Source organism: Hirundo rustica, chromosome 9, assembly GCF_015227805.2.
Source record: "Hirundo rustica isolate bHirRus1 chromosome 9, bHirRus1.pri.v3, whole genome shotgun sequence".
NCBI lineage: Eukaryota > Metazoa > Chordata > Aves > Passeriformes > Hirundinidae > Hirundo > Hirundo rustica.
This window is the reverse complement of record NC_053458.1, coordinates 256,799-266,928: the sequence shown is the minus strand read 5'-3', so window position 1 is coordinate 266,928 and position 10,130 is coordinate 256,799. Positions and strand designations below refer to the sequence as shown.

Genomic DNA, 10,130 nt, shown 5'->3' with positions numbered 1-10,130 from the left:
GGAAATGCTCAACCACATCAAACATTGAAAACATTCCTGAGATGGGCTGTTTAAATATTAAATAAATACCCTTAACTTCTACAAATGTCAAACGGGAGAAATGATGGAATGCTGTTTTTCCTAATCTGTTTCCCACTGTAATTATGGACTCTATACTCCAGCTAAAAAGATCATTCATCTTCTGCTGAACATTTCAATTGCTTTGTCTCCAATAAATTGCAGATATTACCTTTGACAGATAACTAAGCCCAGCACAGACACAACTGATGTGCCTGAAAAATACTTAATGTTTTTCTTACATATGACTTTAATAAAATGTTTACAAAATGTTTCATCTCTATTTTTGTGAAAGCTTTTTCACCAAATTATGCATTGTTAAAAAAATAATTACTTCTACCCAGAAAGACTAATTTTAGGGAGCGAAAGGTTATTAACAGGCAAATGTTCTGAATTGTATCCCCTTTTTTTAATAACACGGCCAGTGTAACAATGTATATACTAATATACACTAATATACAAATGACAATACATGTAAGTCATTTTCCCATGAGCTGACCCAGCCACAAGCATGCAGTGGGGACATTTCCACTGCGACACAGTTACAGAGATAATTTATGCAAAAATAAACCCAAACCATAAGTAACTGCATGTGTGAGAACAGGAAAACTAATCAAGTAGAGACAGCACTAACGAGCGTTGGCAGCCAGGAACAACGGCTGTGCCAGGCGTGGGGATAGAGGGGAGGGCAGAACTCCTCCGTGGGAACAGAGCAGGGCCACGCTCTGCACGTCCTGGGCACGCAGTCACAGCATCAGAGAGGCTGGAAAACACCTCCAGGATCACCGAGTCCAGCTGGACCCCACCTTGTCCCCAGCCCAGGGCCCTCAGTGCCACCTCCAGCCCTGCCCTGGACCTCCAGGGATGGGAGCTCCAAATCCCCCTGGGCAGTTCTAGTGCCTGAGCTCCCTTTCAGCGAGGAAATTCTTCCTGCGTGACACAACCTAGCAGCACACCTGTTTATTTTTGCCACCTGAACCATGTCGGCATTTCCTCCCATTTTTATGCAGCATTTAAAATCTAGTTCTAAGAAAAAGGACCAGTGAGAGCACAGATTGACAGCACTTACCAAGGCATTTAATTCGCCTTGAAATACCAGGTATTTACTGTTCTGGGTGGGATTATAGGAAATCTGAGCTAAATCAGAGGCTTTAGCAGTTGTTTTTTGTTGCTATTTAAGCCAGGCAAAGCTGAGCAGCGGGTTGGGAGTTACAGGTCCATCACTGCTGAGAACAAGTAGTTTCTCATTGTGCCTCTGCAAGAGCTTAGATTGTAAAAATGACATCAAATCTCAGCACTTCCATAAATATTCAGAGCTTGAGCATTTTCCATCTGAGGTATTGGAGGGACTCAGGCTCTTCCACTGGTAGCACAGGTCACTGCTGCTCACACCACAGGCGTGGGAAACTTCTTCCTGACACAGTTTGGTGGAATTTAATGGAATAAGTGTGCTCAGAAACAAATGCCTGTGCTTGTTTTATTACTGCATTGTTCTAGCACGGCAGCGAGTGAAGGGTTTCCTGTTTAATGATGAATTTAGCTTGGACTGTGTCCTTTGTAATCACCACACAAGCGCGGTGCCAGCGCTGTGGGGGCTGTGCAGGGACGTGCACTGCCAGCACATGGAGCAGGGAACATCCCGGGGATGCTGGCTCCAGCTCCCCAGTGCGAGAATGACAGCGATGCTGCAGATACTGCTGAGATACTGCAGCAGAGATAATGCACTGCCCGGCAAGGGGCCACAAATATGCGGGGCCTGGAGAATCTGGGCTCTGAGCAGAAAAAAAAGATTCCCAGGAAAGCCAGGACTACTGGGCAGCATTGCTGTCAGCGATGAAAACCCAGCACAAAAGAGCAGAGGTGTAGTTCCAACAGAACACACCATCGTCCTTACTGGAGCGAGTGGAGAGCACAAGGAAGGATCAAACGGATCTTTGTGGTGTGCGCTGCTCTGATGAGGACTGTTATCGCCTGCATCACAGCCTCACACTGAGAAGGCGCAGTGAAGCATTTACCTTTTTTTTTTTCTTTAATCTTCTCTGTCAGTGGTTTACAATCATGAAAAACTATGGATTTATCGTACATTTTTTTAACTTCATAAATTCTTTTTTCTTTTTCCTCAGTAGCTCCTACTGTGCTTTTACAGCTACTTTTTATAGTAATATTTGTGTATAATGAGATCTTATCACGACAAAGCCTTCTTTCATTCCCCTCTGATTGCATTTGTTATCTGTAATCCCAGCAGACTCTGAATACAAACGGAACCCGCAGATCAAAACACACAATATCCGAGGCAAGGAACCGCAGAGGGAAAACCTTCAGCTGGGAAAACCTTGAGCTGTGCCACTCCTGCCGGTCGCTCTCAGAGCAAACAGGCGCAATAGCAGCCTGCACTGAGCGCTGGTGGGTTCCGCTCCCCAGCTCCCGGAGCGCCCCGAGCGCTGGGGGTGAGCCGGGAGCGGCCCCAGCAGGGCGGGAGACGGTGGGCAGGCGTGAACGGGCCAGCTCAGGTGCGATTCGGACCCTGTTCCTCACCGGATTTACAAACCGGGCACCCGCCTCCACCCCCGGTGGGTGCACGGAGGTGTCCCCGAGCTGCGCCCGGAGCCCGGCAGATCCTTCCCCGCCCCGCCCGGAGCCCGGCAGATCCTTCCCGGCCCCGCCCGGAGCCCGGCAGATCCTTCCCCGCCCCGCCCGGAGCCCGGCAGATCCTTCCCGGCCCCGCCCGGAGCCCGGCAGATCCTTCCCGGCCCCGCCCGGAGCCCGGCAGATCCTTCCCCGCCCCGCCCGGAGCCCGGCAGATCCTTCCCCGCCCCGCCCGGCCGGGCGGTCCCGAGGGCTCCGCTCCGCCCCCGCCCCGCCGGCGCTTCCGGGCCGCGGTGGGGCCCCGCCGCTCTCCCGGCCATGGGGGAGCGCAGCGCGGCGCGGCGGCGAGACACGGCCCGGCGGCTGGCGCGCTTCGCCGAGCTGCGAGGTGCGGCGGGGCCGGGGCTGAGCGGGGCCGGGGCTGAGCGGGGCCGGGGTTGAGCGGGGCCGGGGCTGAGCGGGGCCGGGGCGGGGCTCAGCGGTGCCAGGCCGTGTCCGGCAGGGCTGAGCGGGGCCGGGCAGAGCCGGGGCTGAGCGGGGCCGGGCCGTGTCCGGCAGGGCTGAGCGGGGCCGGGCCGTGTCCGGCAGGGCTGAGCGGGGCCGGGCCGTGTCCGGCAGGGCTGAGCGGGGCCGGGCCGTGTCCGGCAGGGCTGAGCGGGGCCGGGCCGTGTCCGGCAGGGCTGAGCGGTGCCAGGCCGTGTCCGGCAGGGCTGAGCGGGGCCGGGCAGAGCCGGGGCTCAGCGGTGCCAGGCCGTGTCCGGCAGGGCTCAGCGGAGCCTCTCCCCCCAGGGCTGAGCGGATCCTCTCCCCGCAGGCGCGGCCGCCCGGCCCGGCGAGCTGTGGGACGCGGTGGTGCTGACGGCGGCGGACGCGGCGCAGGCGGACGCGTTCCGGGAGCAGCTGGCGGAGAAGCTGCGGCGGGGGCAGCTGCCCGCGGCTGTCCGGTACCTGGTGTGCGCCGACCCGCCGGGGCCCAGGATCGGTGCGTGCGGCTGCGGGGCTCGGGGGGTCCCTGCCCCGGCCGGGCCGCGCTCGGATCCGGGCAGCGCTCGGTGCGGGGACGGCGCCGGGAGCAGCGAGGGGCCGGGGAGGGACTGCAGAACGAGCGGCGCCGCTCCTGAGAGCGTGTCCTGTGGGTATGGGACAGCGCTAACCCGTGCGTTAGGTATTCGTGCTTACCTTGAGCTGCTCGTTTAAGCAGTTTGGTTATGTTTTAGTACGCTGCCCAATGGTGGTGTAAAACTGGTCTCACTGCTCATAATACCGTCTTGTAATTCTTAATTCCTGTTCGGTTTGATGTACAGAGTAAGTAATCTCAATATTATCAGCAGTGTAGAGTAATGTTCAGAGGCTAATTCTTGGGAATCTGGCAGTTTTACGTTGTAGGAGCCCATAAAAGTTCCCAAACCATTTCCTCAGATCCCAAATATTCCTTATTTCCATATGGTAAATGTCAGAAGTACTTCAGAACACTGCCTTGAATGCATTAGAAGGCTTTTATGTGACTTGTTTCTTACAGGAGCTGGTTTTTGTGGCTGAATTATGGCCTATATAATTGATTAAATGCTTCAAATGGTGGGGGTGTGCAGAGGTGACTGGGAGGGGAAATCAGAGTTTTCCCTGGAGCTCTCTGCTCAGGATGAAATCCCCTCAGAGAGCACAGATTTCCAGAGGGACTGTCCATCAGCTTCTGTGCGTGATCTTATCAACCATGATACGGTAGAAAGACAGCCCCATCTCTCTGGCTGGGCGCCTCAGCTGTCAGGACAGGCGCTCCTGGAGCTCTTCTCACAGGTGCTAAAATACTTCTTCTTTAGGAAATGGTGGATCAACTCTTCATGCTCTTCAGTGCTTGGAGGAGCAGTATGGTGATCAGTGGGCTTCCTTCACTGTGCTGCTAATCCATTCTGGTAACTTCAGTTTTATGTATTTTGCTTTAAAATAATACCTTTTCTCTTTTTTTCTTGCTTAAAAGAATAAAATGGCAGAGGAGCTGGAGGTCCAAAGTACAGTTCCTTGAGAAAAGTGACCCATGTGTCTGATTGTTTGAAATTAGGTTGGTGCTTACAAGCTGTTACTGTCACTTCAGCATTTCTTCTCAGCGCTGAAGTCGCTCAGTCAGTGAGAAAGATGTGATTCACAGGTGTGATTTAAGTTTCTGCCTTGAAACATCCATTTAAGGAACACAACCCTTCCTTGGGGCACCTTGGGCTCCTCTTACCTCTGGGCAGCCTGAATACTTGCCTTATCCACTGAGTCAGGCCTCTCCCAGATGTGGAAGAACATCATTTCTGTAGAAGAGAAGGAAACTAAGTGATAACAAGTGTTGTGAGCAAACGTTTGCCTTTTTGACTCTTCTCTGGCATAAAATTCCCATCAGGAATGTGGGGGTTCTCCTCCAAGCAAAAAGTATTGTCTGGGTTATTGCAAAAAGTATTATTTGGTATTGTTTGCTTTTGTCACTTCAGCGACAGATAGCTCTGAAACAAAAAGGTAACAAAGCCAATCACAGTTTTAATATGAGCTGGGTTTTGGACATAAGGTCAGATCTGCTTTGGGGTTTGGTTTATGACCAAGGTGACAGGTTTTTAATGCCTTTGTGTACTGTGAAATAGCTGCCTCGGTTTAGTTTTTTGCTCACTTACAGTGTCTCTGCGTAACTAAAAGTCTTTTTCCAGGTGGTTACAGCCAGCGTTTGCCAAATGCAAGTGCCCTGGGCAAGATCTTCACAGCCCTGCCCTTCGGGGATCCCGTGTACCAGATGCTGGAGCTGAAGCTGGCCATGTACATCGACTTCCCCCGTCACATGAAACCAGGGGTGCTCATCACGTGTTCGGATGACATCGAGCTGTACAGCACTGCAGTCACAGAAACCATCACCTTCGACAAACCCGGGTTTACCGCGCTGGCTCACCCCTCAGACGTGGCAGTCGGCACCACGCACGGGGTGTTTGTGTTAGATCCCGCCAGTTTTTCAGGAAAAGGAGGACTGGAATACGGATCCTGCCGTCGTTTCCTGCACAAGCCTGACGTGGAGACCATGCAGCAGAGTGGTGCAGTGTGTGTGAGGGGGCACTGCCCTCAGCTCCTCTCCCCTGGGAACTGCGGAGACTCGGGCACGGCCTCGGAGTGTGTGTACACGGACAGCGTGTTCTACATTGACCACAGCACTGCCAAGCAGCTGCTGGGGTTCTACAGGCAGATCGGCACTCTTCGCTGTGAAATAGATGCATATGGTGACTTTCTCCAGGCCCTGGGGCCTGGTGCCACTCCAGATTACACCAGAAACACAAGAAATGTCTCCAGGGAGGACTCAGGGTTGGTGGGAGTGCGGCAGCAGCTGTACTCCCTCCTGCAGGGCACCCCCCTAAATGTCATAGTCCTCAACAACTCCCAGTTCTACCACATCGGGACTACTCAGGAGTATCTGTTTCATTTTACTGCTGAGAGCAAGCTGAGATTTGAGCTTGACTTGCAGCCTGTGGCTTTCAGCATCTTCCCTGACACAGCCAAAACCTCGGATGGGTTGAGCATCATCCAGAGCGTCCTGGAGCCCGGGTGTGCGGTAGGGCCTGGCTCTGTCATTGAGTACTCCAGGATTGGGCCTGAAGTCTCGGTAGGGAAAGGCTGCATTGTTAGTGGGTCCTACATAAATTTCAGTGTAGACATTCCCTCAGACTGCTTCCTGAGTTCAGTGAGTGTGAAAATTACTGATCAGGTGGAGTATGTCACCATGGTGTTCGGGGTGGGCGATGACTTGAAAAAGAGCGTGAAATCTCTGTGTGATATACACTCCCTCCAGTTCTTTGGAGCCAGCTTACCAGAATGCCTTGACCTCTGGAGCATAGAGCCTTCGGACCAGCTCTTCTCCAGTGAGGACTCACGCTTGGGGCTGTGGACCGCAAGGATTTTCCCTGTTTGTCGTACCCTGAGTGACTCGGTTAGGATGTCACTGGACATGCTGAATTCGGTGCAGCACAGGTCAGCTCTCCAACTGAGCTGCTTTCAGCTTCTGTCTGTTGAAGAAATGCTCACCTACAAAGATGTGAAAGACATGCTGAAGTTTAGGAAGCAAATTTATGATGAAATCTGCCTACAAAGACAAAAAGAGAAGTCTGATTTTAGAATGAACAGTACTTGAACAAATCTCCTGTTTTCATTTGTGGATTGATTACTTCCCAGCATGTAAGAATCCTAAGGGAAAAGTACACAGATCTCTTCTCTGATCTCATTGAAGTAGAAATAAAGAAATAGCATAACATTGGTAAAGCAGCAAATGCAGATAAACTGTTCTTTTGATTAAAGTAGGGAAATATTTCGGGTCCGAAAACACTAACTGGTGACTTTTTGTGGGTTGCATGTTATGTCTTGTAGTTTTTGTCAGTAATGATATGATGCAGAAAAAATAATTGTCTATTTGGCTAAAAATTGCTTTAAAAGCTTTTAAAGGGTAGAATATTAGCTCCAGCAATGTGAAATAATACAACCACTTATGTTTCTCTCTTTTCATGGTGCCATTTTACAATACATTTTCAGTTAGGTAAAATTATTTAAAGTGCATTTAATTCAAGACATCTTGTCTTAGGCATTAATAAATTATTCTCTTTTACTTTGTAAATTTTTTGTCCTTTCCTGGTTTTCATCAGAGATTATTCTTCCCCTTGTGACTCATAGTACCGGGCTCAACACCTGCCACAAGACATACTGATTTATTTTTTTTACTGGTAGTTGTTGGAAGCTGGCAGGGTGATGAAGAGGCTGCCAGCTCTTTGTTACCCACGGATTGGATGTGGGTAACAGAGACTGTTGACTGATGTGGCCATGCAGAAAGCAGCATTTTGTATTTCTCTGAAGCAGCTCTGGGGGTTCATCCTCCTGCGGGGCGGAGCAGCCCCCAGAGAGGTTCACTGTGAGTGGCACCGCAGTACCTGTCTTCAGAGGAACTCTCTTCCCCTTCTCCCCTTCTGCAAATGAAGTTTACAACAAAGTCCTCCTGTTTCTAGTCCAGATGCCCAAGATCCAGCTCCAAAGGGGCGAATCTTCTATTTTTGAGAGTATGCTGTGGAGTGTATCAGAGTGATTTGTCTGTAAACATGATGCATTATTTTCTCTTCAATGTCTCTGCAGGTTTTCATGTTTTATTTAATGTTTCATGATGACAGTGTTTATCTCCCTGCTGACTGAATTCCCAAATGGCACCTTTTTTATGCCACCTACGAGGCAGCAGAGGAACATCCCCAGGGCATTACCCACCCTTCTTTAACCTGCACTGGGTTTCTTCTTTGTTCATAAACCTTCCAAGAAAAAATACAAAGAAGCTAAACGTGGAGGTTGGGAATTGCTGGAGTTGACTTCAAAGGAATAAAAATTTCTGAGTCTAAAAATCAGTATGAAGTATTAGTTAAACAACAGAAGCAGCAGGTTTGGGAGCACTCAAGTCCAAGATAATCGCTTTAAATCACAAAGTGGAAGTAGTCAATACAGCATGGAGTCATTGTATATCATTCTGTGCGCATGATTTATTCATCTATTGCTATACAAAAGATTTTAGGAGAAACGTGTTTGACAGACTTTGCATTTTGAGTTGGAGACCAAACTTTGTTTGGCACAGACTTTCCTGAGGGTTGCTGAGCTGCCAGGCGAGTTCTCTGAGTGCCTGGTAACAGCAAAATGCATCCTTTTAACATGGTTGTCCACTTTAACTGTTGCAATTGCATTTGTTCTGAATTCCCTGAGCACCAGGTATTGATTTCATTCGTGAAAGCAAACTGGATAAAAATAGGAAGTGGATTTGTATCCGGTACATAAGTATTGGGAAAAGAGGATGAGGAAAAGCGGTGACGGAACAACTTGTGGGAAAGGTTGTGGTAGGGTGGGCCAGCAGCAGCTGCTGTGGTTTAGGGAGCAGTGTGAATTCCAGGATAAAAAAAAAAAAGGAGTGTCATCCTGGTGTTAGCCATGGACTAGCACAGCTAGCCCCCAGGTCAGATCTTGAGGCAAAGGTTTTAATAAAAAAGAATCTGTTGTAATGGAATAAGCATAGATTTACCAGGTAAGAAACATTACACTGCTTTAAGTCTGTGTGTCACCCAGTGCTTTCCTCTTACTCTGAACATTTTTGTCTCAAATTGAGAAGGCGGATTTTGGTCAGTTTTAGCCCTGGATAACATCAGCAGGTTTAATGGATTTACTCCACAGGTATGGGAATATCAAGTGGTGTGCCATTCTTCATTTTTAAACTGCAATCAAGTTTAATGTGAAATGTTATGAAGAACATTACAATATGTGTTTTATTTATAGACAGCTATATTGAGTATTTTCCCATATGGAGGGATTTAAAAGCCACGTGGATGTGACACTTGGAGGCAGAGGTTGGTGTGGCCTTGGGGGAGTGGTTGGACTTGATGGTCCGGGAGAGCTTTTTCAGTCCAAGTGCTTCTCTGATCCTACAGTTCTCTGTATTGCAGCTATTTACGAAGTGTGTACATTTTTGGCTATAACAAATTGCCATCCTTAGAGCAAGGGTCATGTCACAGTGTGAGTACATCTTATTAAAATCAAAAACCTGCAGACCAGACCCTTCCTGACAATAATAATCCAATGCTGATGTATTCAATCCGTGTATGTATTTTATCTGTGTTGCATTTACAGCTCCGGGTATTCTTTGTATTCCACAGTCTGCTGTTAATGTAGATGACAGCAATATTCTCATGCAGCCAGCTGGGATAAGTGTGTCCCAAGCTGAGAAACTTGTGTGAGGCCACCCAGTAAAACTTCACAGCGAGGTCAGTAATTTGGGGTTGCTGGTTTCCAGTACCAGGCTCTTGAAACAAGACCATCAGAGCATCCTGGCCCATGATTTTCCTGCAGTCTGCATGATGAAGGATGCAGTCCTGAGAGTGCCAGGCACACAGGACCTCTGTGGAGGAATCATCTCCTGAAACCTGGAGTTGGATTTTGGTTGATCCTCACAGAATTTCCCAGATGGGTGCAATGTTCGTTTGTCCTCTAGATCACTGGCTCCATCTATCCTGAAATGCAGTTCGGGCTGGTACAATCTCAAACAAACTCAAGATGAGCTTCTAATGGTTTTTTTCATGTCATCTTTCTTTATTTAATTAGTTTTGCTGTGTAGTACAATAATAGGGCTCATAATGAACATGATTGCAGTGATTTCCCTGAATGCCTTGAGCACGTGCCGTGATCAGCAGAGGTTTAGCCCTGCTGTCTGTGTGATACTGGAACCTGAGAGGGGTTATTTCAGTGACCTTTGGAGCAGGAAACTGAAATCTGAGAAATTGGGCACTTAACAAAGAGCACAAGGGAAGGCAGCTGAAATAAAAACGAGCAGCTGAGAGGAATGTGTGCCAGAGGGATCCGGGGAGCTGTCGAGAGGAAGTAAGCTCCAAGGATCAGCTGGATCTGCAGAGCAATGTTCGTGCCTTGTCAGGGTATTTCTGCTCGAGCTCAGAGGTTCCAGCCTCTCG

General features: G+C 49.3%; 1 protein-coding gene across 1 annotated transcript; it reads left to right on the top strand.

Moving 5' to 3' along the window:
• The first annotated feature begins 2,961 nt into the window (after positions 1-2,961).
• On the top strand, positions 2,962-7,996 carry FPGT (fucose-1-phosphate guanylyltransferase). The gene is made up of 4 exons (XM_040073008.2): positions 2,962-3,031; positions 3,458-3,625; positions 4,461-4,553; positions 5,322-7,996. Exons 1-4 carry the CDS (start codon positions 2,962-2,964, stop codon positions 6,782-6,784), a joined length of 1,794 nt encoding a protein of 597 aa, XP_039928942.1. The 3' UTR covers positions 6,785-7,996.
• The last annotated feature ends 2,134 nt before the right edge of the window (positions 7,997-10,130 follow it).